Source organism: Brachyistius frenatus, unplaced genomic scaffold (genome assembly GCF_029030835.1).
Source record: "Brachyistius frenatus isolate BFR_SWC_R1_liver_20210118 unplaced genomic scaffold, ASM2903083v1 Contig_224, whole genome shotgun sequence".
Lineage (NCBI taxonomy): Eukaryota > Metazoa > Chordata > Actinopteri > Embiotocidae > Brachyistius > Brachyistius frenatus.
In genome coordinates this window covers 320,001-340,000 of record NW_027210823.1, presented here as the reverse complement: position 1 = coordinate 340,000, position 20,000 = coordinate 320,001, and the positions used below count along the sequence as shown (strand labels likewise).

At 39.2% G+C, this 20,000-nt stretch overlaps 1 protein-coding gene across 1 annotated transcript; it reads left to right on the top strand.

Moving 5' to 3' along the window:
* Positions 1–10,943: 10,943 nt before the first annotated feature.
* Positions 10,944–17,719, top strand: LOC138633519 (up-regulator of cell proliferation-like). The gene is made up of 3 exons (XM_069719788.1): positions 10,944–10,980; positions 12,006–12,452; positions 13,065–17,719. Exons 1-3 carry the CDS (start codon positions 10,944–10,946, stop codon positions 17,717–17,719), a joined length of 5,139 nt encoding a protein of 1,712 aa, XP_069575889.1.
* The last annotated feature ends 2,281 nt before the right edge of the window (positions 17,720–20,000 follow it).

The window sequence follows — 20,000 nt, the reverse complement described above, 5'->3', positions numbered from 1 at the left end:
GTCCTTGTGCATCTCTCTGAGTTCCTTTCTGCTGTACGGCAGAAAGAACAACTGAAACCAATAGAAAACAAAGCCGATTGTTTTAATTACTTCTTGTTAGACTGCAACTTAACAAGAGCTTTCCAGACAAATTGTTAATAATTAAGTGTTGGATGCAGCTTGGCGGTAATTATAAAACTGCTCATTTAGAGCGTTGCTCTGTAAACCCATTTAGATTACAGCACTGCAATTAAATTGCCAAAAGACTATAATTACTAACAGCACTCATAATATGCAGCCCTTCATTCTGTCTGGTTCTCCTGTTTATCTGTCAGAGCCAGTTGGTGCTGCATCACACCTCAGAGATATTAAAGGTAGCGGAGAGCAACACGTGATGCCAACATCTCGGTCAGATCGCAGTGTTTGTGTTCAAAAGATGCAGCAACAGACAGGAAACTGGAACAAAGAATCAGAATCAGAATCGCTTTATTGGCCATGTATGTTGACACATACATGATAGACATAAAACATAAATAGACATATTTACAGACATGAATGAATATATACTGTACATATATACACCTAAAAAAAAATGGTGCAAATGCATCTCGTGCAAATCGTGCTGATGTGGATTGGATTTAGAGCAAAACGGTCCAGTGAAGTAGAACTTCACTTTATTGTTTAGCAGAGTGACGGCCAGCAGATAACAACTGTTCTTGCTTCTGGTGGTCTTGGCACACAGTGATCAAAGAGGGAAGAAGAAGAGCACACAGACTGAACACAGCAGGGAGGGAAGGACAACGAGGGACAGGTGAAACGAATCAGTCATACAAAGAACAGGAAGTGAAACAAAGACAGATAACAAGAGGTGAGTCATTTCCAAATCAAACAGGAAGTACCAAACCCAGACGGACCTGAAGACTACGAAGCAGAAAAGAAGTCGGAACCAGAACAGAACCTCGGAAGGTCCCGGTGGAACTCGGTGTTGACAGTCTGACTCTGGGGGACCAATTCCTGATGTGTCTTCTTCTTGGATGTTATTGACACATTTATTGAAGTTTTTTTGTGACCAAATGTGACCAAAAGGAATCGATGTTTTTTTTTTTTACACGTGATAGAGATGCTGTTTAATATTGTTTTTTCATTTCAAACTTTAAGAGAATCAAACCAACAAATGAGCCAAGAAAAACACAGTCAGTGTGTCTGTTTTTTTAAATTATTTTCAAGGTGTAACCAGCTGAGTTTTGTTGGAGAAACATGAATTACAGTAAAAGCTGAAACAGAGAGAGGACCAACAATGATGTGCACTTCATTTGTTCATCCACTCACTGAGGAAGCAGTGACTCGCTGCCCCCCAGTGGTTTCACTGCAGAACTGCATTCACGTCCAACAACAACAACTGCTGCTGTAAAGCGTGAAGTTGCTCGTCTCTCAGTTACTGTTGTGTGTTTGTGTCCTTGTTTCTCTATATTAAACTCTTTGTGGGTCTGACTACATCATAGGGAACAAAATACTGGAGTCAGCACTTCTTTCAGGGTGAAGGCTTGATTTTAGCCGAGGCTGATGGTAACAGAGTTATCCAACACAACAACATGACAACACAGTGTGTTGAAAAGTCATTCTCACAGGAAGTATGAGCAGCTTTCTTCCTGAACTTATAGACTCCGTCTGGAATCCAATGTGGATCCATGTTTGTGCTACAAAACGTCTGTAACATCAGAATCTGTGATGTTTTAAACGTCTCCATGTTCTCAGTAAAGTTTACTGCAGTTGCTGCTCTATTCTGTCAGCGTGTTCCGTTTTAAGTTCCTTTCACCAGCTGGCTTGTTTGTTTAAGAAGTGATCTTTAAATTTGACTCTTGCCCTTTAAGGCCCAGCATGTTATAGCATCGAGCTGATTGACTGACCTTGATAAGGCTCTGATAGTACCCAGGGATGACAAGGCATTTATTGTATCTGGTTTATGTCTTTATTTATTATCGTATCTTTACTTTGAACTGTCGTATTTGTATTTATTTGTCGACTGAGAGTTTATACTTGATTATTTTTCCAGTTCTCTTTTTTTGTGGTAGTTTGGAAAAGTATTATTATTATTTGAAAAATTATCACAACGATCATTTCCATATGGAGAAACACAGAAGTGTTTGTATGCAACCCTGTGATGCCTTTTGATAAAGGGAGAAGGAGAGAGACACAAAACTTACCAGAACTTTGTGTTCTAGTAGACAAGTACTCACAAAATCAACTTCAAGCATGCTCAGATGAGACAATATTGGAAAGTCTTTGGATGAATAATATTTTTTGCTGTCCGGTGCCTCAATAATGTAAATCAGCGCTTTAATAGCAGCAGTTATTTTGTTATGATGTTTTCTCAAACCTGATGTTGTAAAAGAATATCAATTGTGAGTGTGTAAAAATACTTTAAAATTGTTCATTAAAAACTTTTCAATAACTATAGTAAAAACACATCATATGTTCAGAATCTCTTTGTTGGAAAGTATCAAATTTCAAATATGAATCAGAAGTTGTGCAACTAAATCGACTGCTAACTTGGGAGAGTGAAGATCAAGCTCATATTTCTTTAAGGCTCGATGGACTTCGATCACATGTGGAGGAGTAAAACTGAATGGTTGAACCACAGAATTAACTGGAGGAGGTGAAGAATGTTTGGATCTGCACGCTGAGACTGAAATAAGAATCCCAAAGGTTCAAATGTTCAATAAAGTGCTTGAGAATGGCTTTCTGTTTTATACTTTATAGTTTAACAATCAAATACACACTGAACAAAATATTTTATGGCCCTTCAACTAATACTTCAACTGTTTGTTTAAATTCTACAACAAATGATCAGTTAAGTGCTTTTCACTTCAAAATGTCACCTGTTATTCAATCTGTTACTTGGTGTTTGTTTGTAGTTACGTATTTTCATAAGTAAATTAGATTATTCACACAAGGTGATATTTACTTAACTCCTGCATTGTCTGCACAACCTGATACAAGAAAGTAAAGCTTACTCAGCCTTGAATTTGACAGTGAAGATAAAAAAAGCATCATCTTTCAAGGAAAATCTGCAAACTCAAGGTTTCAACAAAACTGTCTTAAATGCGCAACACAGCAAGGAAAACAACTTTCTGCAAGTCATTTTATAACGGGTTATCACGGTTTTATCACAAGGTTTTACAGTGTACTGTAAAAGCTCAGTCTTGCTTTATGTTTTATATTGTTGTAGACATGCTTTGACCGTGTGTTTCATATCCTCATAAAAGGATAAAGTCATACATGTGGTCTAAGTTTCTCCTTCAACACACTGTGTTGGATGGTTGTTATTGTGGCTGCGTTGTTCTTACAGTGATGTCATGCAGGGAAAAAAACTGTCAAAACATTTTGAGAAGTCCACTGCACTTTCAGACCCTGAGAATGTGTTTAACAGTGGATCATACTAGATGTACATCAGGCTCAGGCTACACAAATTCAAAAAACATTGTCAAACATCTCGAAAGACCGTTAGCATCACACATAGTGCATCTGGAGCCATGAATGACAAGTTCTTGACCCTTCTCCCAGACAATAAAGGAACTCACAAACGTGAGCAATGATTTGTCCGGGGTATATTGTAGTGGTGTGAGTTTCTCGACAAAGACACGGCAAGAATCGATGAGACTTTTCATGCATGCCTAATCTGACAATTACCATCGTGAATGCAGGGGCGGATCCAGATTATTCAGATCCAGGTGGGGAAACAGGGAGGAACTACAGTTCAATTAGGGGGCTACCCAAAAGTCACAACAAAAATAAAGGTTGCCACCAACCTCTGTCTTCAACATTAAGACTCCTAAGTGGAAACAATTATTTATATTAAAATGTATCACCACCACACTGCTAATTTTGTAGGCTATCTTTGTTTATGTTAGGGCTACCAGAATAGTTAGTGGGCCGCTTTTTATGTTGATTCAGGCGTAAAATCATCCAGATTAAAAAATTCAAAGATGTTGGATTTATCAATGGATCCCTATCTGAATGTGTATTATATATGCTATTATAGACCTTTTTCATGTCAGAGATTTTGACTTGCCACATTGAGAAAAACACAGGTTTTGGAAGGATATCTTCTCTGGCATAGGCATCGGAGGTCTTAGAGCCGTGTGGAGGTAAAGCATTGATTCGGGCTGAGCCATCAATGCTTGAAGAATTTCCACCAGCTGTGACTTCTAGCATGTATGAAGCTTTCCACCATCACTGAGAGAGGCAGGGGCTGACTGGTTCTCATGCTTGAAGAACTCTTGCGAGTCAGACTCCCTGTTCTGGCAGGAGATGACTAGTCGTGAGAACAGCTGGTAGTCATCTTTCAGCACCTTTTCCTTGGAACTGCCAATGACATGCTCATGTTTGAAGAAGGACACCTCGTTCTTCGTGATTGGATTACAGAATGTAAAGTCTTCTTCATTCTGCATGCCCTCCATGAATGATTTAAACTGCTGTTTTCCTCTCTGGTGATGTGTCCCAACCAGTTCTGACTCTTCTTGAAAAGGGTTGCCTATCTCCTTCATTGTTTTGGAGAAAGATTCCATATTCTCATGGAAATGCCTCTGGGAGCTCAAAGTCTGCTCATGATGTCTGGTGCTAACTTCAGAACCTTTCACACCAGAGTTAGAGAGTTAGGCCAGTGATGAGGACCAGTGCCAGTAGTCCATCCAAAGGATGTGGCTGACTTCTGAAACAAAGGAAACAAACCCCACACCCCAAGAACTAGCATTGTTATAAATGCAAACGATAACAACAAAACAACAAAAACTGAGGAAAATATTTACTTGAGGCTTTTGAAAATTGGAAAAATTAATTCAGCGTGCCTGAAAATATACAAATTGACACCAAGATCATTGAAATTGGCCAAGTAAATGCATTTTAATATGAAAGACTATTTCACAGGGTCAATTTTGGTGGCCATCTTGGAATATAGCCGCCATCTTGGATTTTCAAAATGTTCAATCTGGCAAATTTGTTTAGTACGCCCAAGAAAACAACTGTGCCAAATTTGGTGCTTGTATTACCATTTGCAATATTTTGCTGTCATCTGCTAGACTATTGGGGGGGGGGGTCTTGCTTTGGTATAGGTGCTGGTTGGCTGTCATGGCTTACTGGGGCGCAATGGAACTGAGTCCTCATTGATACACCTGTGCATTACCTACAATGACAAGTCAAAATCCCTTTTGTGACAAAGGTGCATCCTCAAAAACTCACCAGGAATACATCAATCATAACACAAATGTACAGACGACACAGTTCACTACACTTAAAAAGAGACTGAGATACAGTTAGCTCAAATTTTCAAATGGTTATCTTGATATTCAAGTATCAAGCATATCAAAAGTGTCAAAAATGTCACAAACACATTCACTAAAAATGAACATAACCTACACCGTGGTGAGTCAAATACAAAAGCCCAAATAGCCCTCTACTATAAAAAGCTTTAGATTGCAATGTTCACTCACTGCTGTTCGTAAAGCAAACAGCACAAAAATGAACACATCTATACACTGATTAGTTTTATTGGTCAACATCTTGCTTATTTTGTGGCATTTATCTGTGACTTTGGCACCTTTGTCTTATTATTTTCGCTCTCTCTTTTACCTTTCCTTTTTTTTCTGACCATTCATTTTGTCTGGTGATGTGTTTTATAATGTTGATGGCAGAGAAACTTGTAGACAGCACCTGCTTTGTGTGTCACAGAGAAACATGATCATGTTTTTGGGCTGTGTGAGCTGTGGACCCTTTGCTGGGATCGTAATTGTTTTCCCAAGAAGGCAAACCCATGATCTGCTGTGCAGAGTCAGCCTTCACCATTCTAGGAAAGAATCGTTCATGTAACACTGTGGCTGCTTTTGCCAAGCCATGATCTTCAGGCCGCTGGAAAACATTCAGGAGCTCCTCATGGATAGTCCACGTGCACTTCTCTAAAGGTGAGCAGTTCTGTGATTAACATTATTGAAAACCAATAATAATTGGAGGGCAGAGGGGGGGGTCCATCAGATTACAGGAGGGGGCGGATGCCCCCCTTTCACCCACATAAGATCCACATTTGAAAGAGAATTATATTGTGTCGTCTCAACACAGAGTGAGACTATAATGTCACATTGCAGTCTTGTGGTTGATACAGTCATTCTGACCTTGACCTTTGCCCTTTGACTACCAAAATGAATGTTATCAGTTCATCGTTGGTCCTATGTGAATGTTTTTGCCAAGTTTGAAGAAATTCGCTTAGGGCCTTCTTGAGATAATGTGTTCAGGAGAACGGGACGGACAGACGGACATACAACCCATAAAAACAACGGCTTTGGCTCTCCTATGCTTTATTATCCAGTTTTAAAGCATACACTTTCTTATATTATTAACTTAGATCCAATACAACTTGTGCTTTTGTAGGGTATGAGAAAAATGTTTACCTTCAATTTGACAATGAAGTTAATGCATCATTTTTCAAAGGAAATCTGCGTATTCAACTTGAGGATTCAACAAAACTATCGTAAATGTGCAGCGCAGCAAGGAAAACAACTTTCTGCATGTCATTTTATAAGGTGTCATCACAGTTTTATAATAGGTTTTACAGGTGACTGTAAAGTTTTCTGGGAAACCACGTGATCTTGAAAAGTGAAAGTAAAACGTAACTGACTGAAGAAATAAAATGGTCTGTCAGCACTGCAGCAGTTCACACGTTGAGAACTGCTCCTTTAGGTCCAGAAACAGGAATTTTTGCTGCGAATGGAGCGTAAAGAAACAACTATTTTGTTGTCATGGACTATCTACTCGACTAAGGTTGGTTGCTTTATTCTATTGTTTTGTTAGTATTTTTGAATTATTTGCATGATTAGGAAGAACAAAATCTAGCAAGGGAACAACAAAGTTTATGTTACTATTTGAAATAGTGGCTTCCAGGTAAACTATGTGAATTAAGATAAACTTTGTTTTTCATTTTTATTTAGGGCCCGAGCACCGAATGGTGCGAACGCCCTATTGTAATGCAAGGAATTATTATTATCGTTCCTTATTATTCTCCTCAAACATAAATGGCCTATTTGAAGGCTTTAACATGCTCAAATAAAGTTGGCACGCATGTTACTGGTAGCGAAAATTTACGTATTTTAGTGGTTTCACGTGTGGGCAGGGCCAAATGGCTCGCTATCGCCCCCTAAACCATAGACCCAGCGGCTACATTTACCTACATGCACTAAATTCGGTGGACATGTGTATAACACCAACATGTAGAAAAATGTCTGTTGGCACCGTGACCCCAACTCAACATGAAGTCCGCCATTTTTAATTAAGTGGCGAATTTTGCCGATTTGCACGTTACACTTTAACAAACTCCTCCTACAGAATTAGACGGACCGCCCTGAAATTTAGTCAGTACACTCTTGAATATATATGTATAGGTTAGTGCACTCTTGAATATATATGTATAGCTCAGTTCAATCTTAAATATACATGTATAGGTCAGTTCAATCTTAAATATATATGTATAGGTCAGTTTACTCTTAAATATATATGCATAGGTCAGTTCAATCTTAAATATAAATGCATAGGTCAGTTCAATCTTAAATATATATGTATAGGTCAGTTTACTCTTAAATATACAGTGGGTACGGAAAGTATTCAGACCCCTTTAAATTTTTCACTCTTTGTTTCATTGCAGCCATTTGCTAAAATCAAAAAAGTTCATTTTATTTCTCATTAATGTACACTCAGCACCCCATCTTGACAGAAAAAAACAGAAATGTAGAAATTTGTGCAAATTTATTAAAAAAGAAAAACTGAAATATCACATGGTCATAAGTATTCAGACCCTTTGCTGTGACACTCATATTTAACTCACATGCTGTCCATTTCTTCTGATCCTCCTTGAGATGGTTCTACTCCCTCATTGGAGTCCAGCTGTGTTTAATTAAACTGATTGGACTTGATTAGGAAAGGCACACACCTGTCCATATAAGACCTTACAGCTCACAGTGCATGTCAGAGCAAATGAGAATCATGAGGTCGAAGGAACTGTCCAAGGAGCTCAGAGACAGAGTTGTGGCAAGGCACAGATCTGGCCAAGGTTACAAAATAATTTCTGCAGCACTCAAGGTTCCTAAGAGCACAGTGGCCTCCATAATCCTTAAATGGAAGAAGTTTGGGACGACCAGAACTCTTCCTAGACCTGGCCGTCCAGCCAAACTGAGCAATCGTGGGAGAAGAGCCTTGGTGAGAGAGGTAAAGAAGAACCCAAAGATCACTGTGGCTGAGCTCCAGAGATGCAGTAGGGAGATGGGAGAAAGTTCCACAAAGTCAACTATCACTGCAGCCCTCCACCAGTCGGGGCTTTATGGCAGAGTGGCCCGACGGAAGCCTCTCCTCAGTGCAAGACATATGAAAGCCCGCATAGAGTTTGACAAAAAACACATGAAGGACTCCCAGACTATGAGAAATAAGATTCTCTGGTCTGATGAGACCAAGATTGAACTTTTTGGCGTTAATTCTAAGCGGTATGTGTGGAGAAAACCAGGCACTGCTCATCACCTGCCCAATACAATCCCAACAGTGAAACATGGTGGTGGCAGCATCATGCTATGGGGGTGTTTTTCAGCTGCAGGGACAGGACGACTGGTTGCAATTGAAGGAAAGATGAATGCGGCCAAGTACAGAGATATCCTGGAAGAAAACCTCTTCCAGAGTGCTCTGGACCTCAGACTGGGCCGAAGGTTCACCTTCCAACAAGACAATGACCCTAAGCACACAGCTAAAATAACAAAGGAGTGGCTTCGGAACAACTCTGTGACCATTCTTGACTGGCCCAGCCAGAGCCCTGACCTAAACCCAATGGAGCATCTCTGGAGAGACCTGAAAATGTCTGTCCACCAACGTTCACCATCCAACCTGACGGAACTGGAGAGGATCTGCAAGGAAGAATGGCAGAGGATCCCCAAATCCAGGTGTGAAAAGCTTGTTGCATCATTCCCAAGAAGACTCATGGCTGTACGAGCTCAAAAGGGTGCTTCTACTCAATACTGAGCAAAGGGTCTGAATACTTATGACCATGTGATATTTCAGTTTTTCTTTTTTAATAAATTTGCACAAATTTCTACATTTGTTTTTTTTCTGTCAACATGGGGTGCTGAGTGTACATTAATGAGAAATAAAATGAACTTTTTTGATTTTAGCAAATGGCTGCAATGAAACAAAGAGTGAAAAATGTAAAGGGGTCTGAATACTTTCCGTACCCACTGTATATGTATAGGTCAGTGCACTCTTAAATATATATGTATAGGTCAGTTCAATCTTAAATATATATGTATAGGTCAGTGCACTCTTAAATATATATGTATTGGTCAGTTCAATCTTAAATATATATATGTATAGGTCAGTTCAATCTTAAATATATATGTATAGGTCAGTGCACTCTTAAATATATATGTATTGGTCAGTGTAATCTTAAATATATATGCATAGGTCAGTTCAATCTTAAATATAAATGCATAGGTCAGTTCAATCTTAAATATATATGTATAGGTCAGTGCACTCTTAAATATATATGTATAGGTCAGTTCAATCTTAAATATATATATGTATAGGTCAGTGTAATGTAAAATATATATGTATAGGTCAGTGTAATGTTAAATATATACATATAGGTCAGTTCAATTTTAAATATATATGTATATGTCAGTTCAATCTTCAATATATATGTATAGGTCAGTGTGATCTTAAATATGTGTATGTATAGGTCAGTGTAATCTTAAATATATATGTATAGGTCAGTGTAATCTTAAACATATATGTATAGGTCAGTGAAATCTTAAATATATATGTATAGGTCAGTGAAATCTTAAATATATATGTATAGGTCAGTGCACTCTTAACATTTTTGGGATTAAAAACTGTAAAAAGAATTTGTTTTCTTTGAACGGTGTGCCTGTTGCGGCCATTTTGAGCGTCTCGCCATGAAACTACAAGTTGCTGTAAATTTGTTGTCTGATCTTCCTTAAACTTTACATGTATGATAACAGTCCCGCCCTGAAGACATCTGATGAAGACATGATGTTGATGATATATTGGGAAGTTTGTGCTTTTTCGTCAAAGGGCATCACCTTAGCAATGCAGCAAAGTTTGATGTTTCGCCGTGACACAGGAAGTTGATGTTTAAGGTCAAAGGACGCTTGAAACCTCATGAAACATGGCACATACATCCGGCGTGGTGAGACTATATATCTGAGATGTTTTTGGTGAGTGGGCGTGGCCAAATGGCTTGCTGGCGCCCCCTAATCTGCAGCCCCAGCACATAGTTTTACATACATTAATGAAATTCCATAGATATGTGTATCACACACATATCTATGGAATTTCTGATGAAAAAAAAGTATCTTGGCACCATGACCAAGGTGGCCATTTCTCGCGATGAAACTACAAATTGCTGTAAATCTTATATACATGGACTGACCTTCCCCAAATGTTACATGTATGAAAACAGTCCGGTCCTGAAAATATCTCTATGGTAATATTTGGTCATGGCCATGTCGCCCCCTGGTGGCAAATAGGAAATTACTTTTTTCATACTTTCACCTACTACGTTGAGGTGTTTGATCACATGAACCTCAATTTGAGTTAGAATATCCTTAACATGGGGCTGATGATATATTGAGAAGTTTGTGCGTTTTAGTCAAACGGCGTTGCCATGGCGATGCGGCAATGTTTGATGTTTTGCCGTGACACAGGAAGTTGATGTTTAAGGTCAAAGGATGCTTGAAACTTCACAAAACTTTGCACATGCATCAGGCATGGTGAACTCCACGGCCACGTCCACCCCCTGCCATAGTAACACAGTAGAAATACAATAGATGTAAATGTATCCTGTCAATAACAGATATTTTATGCACCGTGTTAATATTGACTAAAGAGATATTTTTTCTTCCTTTAGGTTTTGAAGTCGTGGCATGTGTAAACTGAACACAGAAGGCTACAAGCTTACAGGTACATTCTGACAAAGAACTATAAACTGATGGAAATGTGTTTATTAAAAGTAACATTCACATATTTATTACCATAAATAATGTAAACAGATCTTTATTCCTTGTCCTTTATACCGGTATTGCATTTAATAACTGGTTCTGTCAAACTTAAGTGATATTTATGATTGCCTTTAGGTTTTCAATAAAGGGAGAAGTCAGACCACGTCTACAATGAACACAGACGGACGAGGGCCTGCAGGTACGTAGACGAGTCTTTAATTCACTGCTTATTTGTACATAACTTTTACATTCAAGCATTAAAGGTACAATAATCTTTTACTGGTACCTTTAATGTTGTTACTCATATATGCTACGATGTAGCGTTACTAAAGCTTAAATTTACACCTACATAGCGGTGATTGCTGACTTTCAACCAGGTATACTGTGGCATCAAACCTCCCCACCCTATTTTTTTCTTAAAATCTACTTACACAGTTTTTTATATTCTGGCATTCAATAATGTTTACTTATTTTGGAGTCGTTAAAGTAAATCTACGAACACCCAAGAACACACTTGCATACATTTGAGTACTGACGTGTTTATAATAACTGGTTATTGTGTTTTCTTCAATTTTATAATATTTAATCTACCATAACATGTTTTATAATTCATAATTTTCTTTAATAAATATTTCCATTATTAGCCTTTATTATCATATATAATGGGATTGTTGCGATCAAAAATAATGATTTGCACCGACTCTTCCCACCAACTCCAAGAAGGCCGGATACTCCGAACTGCTGTTTGATGAATAAACACAAACAACAGTCAGAGTTTGCCTCCGAGCAGCCTGCAGCATGGAGGCAGAGCCTCTCGTTCTCCGATAGAACTCCAACACGGTGCCTCTCAGCCGGGGAAACTCCAGAAAAGGACAAAGTCCAGCTGTTCTCCAGGTGCGTGGTTCCAGAACCGGTGCTGTGCGTGGAAGAGAGCCCAACTATATCTAGCTGGCACCGCTCCACCTCCTGCTCCACCTCCCGCACCAGCTCCGGCTCTTTACCCGCTAGGAGGTGACGTTCCACCTCCCTACAGCTGGTCTATGCTGCCTGCGATCGGCCCGCCGCCCGGTCTGCATTGCACCCGACCCCAATGCTTGTCCCTGCGGGTGGTGGGTCAACAGGGTGGCTGCTCCATGTTGTTTCTCCGGGCTGAGCCCGTCCGGGCCTCATGGCTGAAGTCCCGGCCACCAGACGCTCCCCAGCGAGCTCCCCTCCCAGGTCTGGCTCCGGGAGGATGCCCCGGTTTCCCTGATCCGGCCGAGGTGACCTCAGACCGGCTGCTGTTCATCAGGGTCTTTAGAACCGCTCTTAGTCTGGACTCTCCCCTGAGACCAGTTCACCTTCAGAGACCCGACCAGGAGCTGATGACCCGACATCACAGCTCCCAGATCACTGAGCCACTCAAACACCTCCACCACGTTAAGGTAGTGGTTCGTGGAGGGTCTTCATCAGTGTTGTTAATAAATGAATTTCATTGGGAGCATTAAGTGTGAATAATTTACTTGTGTTCACTCCTCAACATGGTTCCAGCTCCTGATTTCACTGTATTGGCTGAGTGTTCTTCGTTCACTTTGACATTTAAATAATGTTCGTGTTTGTACGTTTTTGTTTTACCCTTCATCTTCTGTCATTGAACCGCTTCCAACATTGGTTAAGATAACACCATGGGAAGAGTTATTTATAATACTAGTTACCTCTTCCCAAGCCTCCAATACCATCATCAGCCCGTGGAGGCCGACTCGTAGTACCATAAATCCGTGAATAGAGCCGTTAGAGTATAGAGTAACGTTTAGCTAGCGATGCCAGTATCCTCCTTCATTCAATAGAACCTGACTGGCAGTTTTGAAGGGGCAGTCTCTTACAACTAAAAGTTTGTATAAATAAATAAAATGACATATTACTCATTCCCATGATAAAACCACATTTTTCATAAACCTTGCCACCTTCATTTTTGTAGTTGTTCTGTTTTGTTCAGTCAGATTATAGATGTATCAAATGTAAAGGTTGCATAATTTCTAAATGTGATCTCTCCTTGCTCTTTGACAGCCCTGATGAACTTTCTTTCCCATCTTGGACTGGAGAAATTTTATCCCAACAAGCTCACTCGTCAGTCTCTCTCGGAGATCAACAAAAACAGCCTCAATGAAACTAGTGTCACGTCACTGGAGGAAATACCATGGTGCTTCCTTAGAAATCTTTTTAAAATCAATGCTGATTGCAGGAGCTTTACACAATTACCAGTCAATCCTGAGGAAACCACTGATGAGTTTGATTTTGACCTGTATACTGCAGATGGCTCTGACAATAAGGTCAACCCTCTGGACCTCATAGTAGCACTCTTCCTCTGTGCTGACAGCTTCCTGCAACAGGAAATGGCCCTCAAGATGTCCATGTGCCAGTTTTCTGTCCCACTGCTGTTGCCACAGGCCAATGACAATCAGTGCAGCCTGATGCTTTGGGCCCTCAGAGACATTGTTAAAGAGTGGCGTCCACATGAGTTGTTTGAATCAAGAGGATTTGTTGAAGAAAACATTGTCCAAGCAAATCTACCATTGTACTCCTTTGTGAGGCTGAAAAACTGCAGTTTATCAAAGTCCGAACTGTTGAATCTGGTTCTCAGCCGTGGCCAACAGAATCACAATATCTTCATGCACCGTAATTTGGAAGGAGGAGCACTTAAAAGAGAAATAGCCAATGGACTGGTAGAGGTTTGCTGGTATCTTCCCTGTGGAAGAGAGAATCTGGACACCTTTCAAGTACCAGTTGCCTTTGCCAATTTGCGAGGAGACATTTGTGAGTCACTTCCACAATTCCATTTTCTTCTTCAAGTGTCAACTGCTACCTTTGTGTTCCTGGACAAAGTGGAAGAAGAAGAGCAGAAGGTTCTGGCTTCCCTACAAGATGTGAAATCAAAACTAGTCTTGGTCGTTAATCGCAAAGAGGGGAACGCTAGAGAGGACATGATGTCTGTCAAGACAACAGTGGAAAAATTAGGTTTGCCAAAGAGCAATGTAAAAACAACAGATTCAAGAGTAAATGGAGCAGAATTTTCAAAGAAACTTTGTGCCGCCATCAAGACCTCACTGGCAGCTGTAACAGCCACAATTAGCACTGCCAATATGCTTGGGAAAGCTGTTGAACTTGGTCTTTCTGTGGATGAATACAAAAGCGACGACCAAAAGAAGGCAGCCGAAGAGATTGTGAGAGGAATTGGGGTGCGAAGTGTACCTGATTACAAGAAACAGCAACTTCCTCTGCAGGGAGAAAACTGGAAAAGGTTATCGCAGTTAGAAAAGAAGGAGTGCAGATTGACTAAATCTAGTGACTCAGGACTGGAAGAACAAATATCTCAGCTACAGGAAGAAAAACAAAGAATCCAACAGGAGCAGAGGCAATACAATCTGTCCAGAGGAATGAATAATTTTATAGATAACTTATCTACGGCGGATAAAGTAAACAGAGATTTTCTCCTTAAGTGGATGAAACTAAAGCTTGATTCACATTCACGAAAAAAATTGTCTAATTTGCGAAACGAATTTAAAGAGGAATGCAAAAAGAAAGATGTGAAACTTGTTGCAAAGTTGGGTCAAGCTTTACTGGATAGCTCTTTAGGAATAGAGCACTACATGAGAGAGATGGGCCTGATCTATGAAGTTTCCTGTCATTCAAAAATGAATGCACACAAAATGTGCCATCTGCCTGGTTTGGCTGCTGAGATGCTGTTGGATGGGTATCCTTTAGAGCTCTTGGATGGAGATGCGTCCAACATACCACAGAGATGGGTGACAGATGTGCTGATGGAACTTCACCAGAAGGTTGGACAGAAGAGTCAACTGCTCGTACTGACTGTTTTAGGTGTTCAAAGCACCGGGAAGTCAACACTCCTCAACACCATGTTTGGTGTGCAGTTTCCTGTCAGCAGCGGCAGATGCACAAGAGGAGCTTATATGTTGTTCCTCCAAGTTGGTGAGGATTTGAAAAGTGAGTTCAATTGTGACTTTATACTTCTCATTGACACAGAGGGTCTAAAATCTCCTCATCTGGCACAACTAGAGGACAGTTATGAACATGACAACCAACTGGCAACCTTTGTCATTGGTTTAAGTGATGTAACCATTATCAATACTGCAATGGAGAATTTCACTGAGATGAAGGATGTCTTGCAAATCGCAGCTCATGCATTCTTGAGAATGAAGCTGATTGGAAAAAAACCAACTTGCCATTTTGTACACCAAAATGTTGCTGGAGTTTCTGCCCATTCCAAAGGCATGACAGAGAGAAAACATCTCCTAGACCAACTCAATGAAATGACTCAAATTGCGGCAGAAATGGAAAAACAGCCTTCTATTAAAGCATTCACGGAGGTGCTGGATTATGACATAGAAAAGAACAACTGGAACATCCCCGGGCTCTGGCATGGAACCCCACCAATGGCCCCCGTGAACACGGGTTACAGTGAAGCTGTAGCAGAGTTCAAGAAACATCTTCTGGAGACAATGAAAAGTGAGAGAGAAGTCTCAGATATCCCACAGTTTCTGGAGTGGATGAGAAGTCTGTGGAAAGCAGTCAAATATGAGAACTTCATCTTTAGCTTCAGAAACACTCTTGTGGCTCATGCCTATGACAACTTGTGCAAAGAATTCCATGAATGGGAATGGGAGTTCAGGAAAGAGATTCTCTCCTGGCAGAAGGAAGCAGAGTTAGAAATCTTAAATGCTGACAATGAATCTGAAGTAGAAACTTGGAGTGGAGTGGTTGAATCAAAAAAGTCTGAGGGTACCAAAAAAATAACTGCACAACAAACACAAATGAAGGAGAAACTCCGTGACTACTACAAAAGGAAGGACAGACACGTAAATCTGATAGAGAAATACAAAGCTGACTTTGTCAACAGTATCACGAGCATTGCAAATGAAATTCAATGTTCTGTGAGTACTAAACTAGACTGCAGCCTGGAGCTGAAAATAAGTTCAAAGAAGGCTCAAGACATCCAGAGGAAATACAGAGGTGTGATTGAAGACCGGGTCATGAAGCTCTTAAGTGACTGCAAAGACTTGCACACACTCTCACTGTCCGATGAACAGCTGACACATGATTTTGAAAAGATGTGGGATAGAGCCACTGCCGGTATTTCTGGCCAGAAGGAGCGAGATATTGCAGGAGATGTCCTGAAGCAGTTGAGAAAGAATTTCTCAAACCAGAATGTCAGTGAGGAATTACAGCATATTGACTTAAAGGAAACTAGCAGGAGTCCATTTAAAACCAGGAGTGAACATATAGACTCAGGGATTGAAACGTTTCTGTGGAGAGGAGATTTGCAAAGCTTTGCAGACACTCTCATTCAGTCCTGCACACAATTTGTGTTTGACAAATTGATGACTGGTGGAGATTACCACGACTCTTTCACAAAGGATCTTCTGGAGAAGGTGGATCAGTACCTTCAACAAAGTTACAAGCAACACAAAACAAATACACAGTTTGAGGTTGACCTGAAACTTCATATCTGTGGCATTGCCTCGCGAGAATTCTTGAAAATGCACAGAAGGTTCTTGTCAGATATCAATCCGAAAACTCAGCTGGACGAGTACAAGACTCGGTACTTGTCAGATTTTCTTGATTTATACAAAGACAAAGATCAAAGCCAAAAGAAAGCAAATGATTTTGCTAGATTTTGCATCAAACCTGCTGTGGAAGATTACATCAGAAGATCTCTGGGAGTAGACATAGTAGACGAAATCTTAACTAGCTCCCATTCAGTAGAGTACAGTTCCCGTTCTTTTTTCCAGTACAACATTCAGAATGAGTTGCTGCTACAGGAAAACTTTGAGAGTTTCGTTAAGTACATAAGTAACTATGAGATGTATGTAAAAGACTGGATATTCCAGCATACCCTGCAACAAATGTCAGAGGACGAGACGTTGTGCAAACTGAAGACCAAGAATCTGGAGGTTGTAGCTAAAAAAATCCTCAAAGCATTGAATGATGCATCAAAAGGAAAGGATGGATGTCTGCTGCCAGATACCCGGGAAAACATCACAAAGCTCATCAACAACATGCGCAAAGATTTGATTAAAGACATCTCAATTTCTGTTGAGGCAGAAAAATCCACCCTGTTTCAAATCCAAACCACATTTCACCCATTCGTTAACAGCCTCAAGATGTCGATCGAAGACTTGAAAGTAGAACTTCAGCAGGAATTCTCAAAGTCTGAAGACATCACTGAGACTCTGAACAAGCTTCCAGTCAAACCGCAGGATGAGCTTTTCAGGCGAGTGTTTGGCTGTGGACAACAATGTCCATTCTGCAAAGTTCCCTGTGAGGCCGGAGGCCAAAATCACAAAAAACATCATGCAGCTGTGCATCGGCCAAAAGGTCTCGGTAGGGTCAAACGTGAAAACAACAGTAAACTGGTTGAAACACTGTGTACAACTGATGTGCACAGTGATCATGAATTCAAAAATGTACACACTAAATCTCAGTGGCATCCTTACAAGGATTACACCACATACTATCCAGACTGGCTCATTCCCCCAGACCGCACCATCGAGGCCTCGGACTACTGGAAGTATGTTCTGGTAACGTACAATGACAGATTTGCTAAAGAATATAAGGCGAAGCCAGCTGATGTTCCAGGTGACTGGAGGAAGATCACCAAGGAAGCAGCACTGAAAGGCTTAAAAGAAGCCTTCAACATAAAGTGAATGAAGTCCAGTGAAACCAAATATCGTCCAAGAAAACAACATGGAAGAATCGTTCATGAACATTGAGACCAGAGATACTGAACATGTTCATGCATGAGAAGACAGATCAGTCCAACTAAAGATCATTTCATCAGTGAAACGAAAAAAAACGGAAATATTTTAGAATCCATGCATTAAAAAATGTAAATGACAGTACGAGATTTTATATTTTCCTTTTAGATGCATATTGTCTGATATAGATGTTGAACATTTTCTTTTTATTATTACTTTAAGATTACAAATGTTTTGTAGATGAAGGAAATTATAATGTACGACAAGACCAATGTGGAAAACACATCATTTTGGGAATATTTCTATTTTGTCTCATTTTCTTTTTTGATTATTACAATTTATGTTTTTATTCTTATTTGTTTATGTAGTTATATGTCTATGATGAAAAAATGTTTTATGATGGATATGTCAGTATTGTTCATTCATGATTTTACTATAGTTTTAAAATGAAAGGAGTCTCAGTGAATAACGAATATTCATATGAAATGACTTTAAAAGGTGACTTGCTTAGTTTTTCTTACATAGATGATGATAACTTGAACAAGTCACAGAAGTGGAAAACAAATAGTTACTCAGACTTTTAAATACTTTAAATATGTTTCTATTGTTTCTTTTATTCATTTGTCTATCAAACCAGGAAGGAAGCTCGTTCAGTACTAACTCCTTGTGACGGGATTGACGATTTTATTATTATTTTTTAGAACATGAAATCTTTTATTACAAACACATTGCTGTGTTTTGAAAGGCATTATTCGTACTGTATGTTTTTGAAAATGGATTTCATGTAAAATATTGTGGCCTTTACATTTTCATGTTATGATGTTCATGTTCTTGACAGATGATGGTGTGTTAAACATTTGTATTTTTCTTGATTTATTTTGATGCACAGCTACAGTATATTCAGTATATTCATTATATTCAGTATATTCAGTATATTCAGTATATTCAGTATATTCATTATATTCATTATATTCAGTATATTCAGTATATTCAGTATATTCAGTATATTTAGCACACAATGACGCTGATGCTGTTTATAATGGTGTTGAAGTAAACCGTCCATATGTCATCACTAGTTACTACTTTTGAAGTTTTATTTGTAATCAGTACATGAACAGCATGTTAATATTTTGACGTGTATTTGACGTGAAATGTTGACTCATGTTCATGAACACTCAAAACACACAACAGCAGCTGATGCTGATGTTTTCAGACGACCTGCAAGAAAGTTGAAAATCTGACAACTATGACTTTTATTTCTTTTTCATTTTTACTAATTGCAAATGGGTTTTTTTTTTTATCCTTTAAGTTGATATACAGTAAAGTTTTGTGCATGATGACAATTAATGATGATATATGTGGAAAGATCAGAAATTCTTTGAATAAATATAACGTATTAAAAATCAATGCTTTCAGTAGCTATATTCAACATTTTATCTCCAAGTGATGGACAGATACATGTGGAGCTTTAATATTTAATTAGGATGTGAATCAGTGAATCAGGAGAGAAAGTTGTGCTTCCATTCATCAGGAAACAAACATGACTCCAAAGGAGAGATAATGTGGCTGGAAACGTAAAAGGTGATGACATGGCAATGGTTCCAGCTATAGAAGTTATTATTTCTTCTAAAGCCACTTCAGACAATTTAAAACTTTACTTTTGAAAACACTTTTGGAAATTAAAAATCTGGTCAGTTCACAAATGGTTTTTTTTCCACAACTGCACTTTTCAATCTGTAACCAAAACCATGTCACTACTGTCAATCAAAGTTTCACCTTTTACCAGGCGACAGCTGTGCCTTTATTTCCATGGTGAATTGCATTATGGGTGAAGTGCATCTATCAGCAGTTGTTAGAATATTGCTGACACATTTAAAACACAGGCAGAATAACGTTAAGTATTACATACTGCTAGAAGATGCACGAAGTGGAGAAATATCTTTTAAAATAAGAATAAATAAATGTTTACTTCTGTTTCTGGACAGAAACAACATCGCCGGGTTATGCAGCTGTTTTTTTTTAAGTGAATTATCCACCACAGTAACTCTGGAAGGACATGCTGTTGTTGATATTTAGGAATATTTCATCATCATCATCATTAAATGGAGTTTCACTGCTGAATTCGATGGCAGCAGAAAGTCTGAGTCGGATATCTCAGGAACTGATCTGACGGCTCGGCAATATTTCACAAAATGTAAGTGAGAACAAGTTTCATATTTACCTTCTTTCT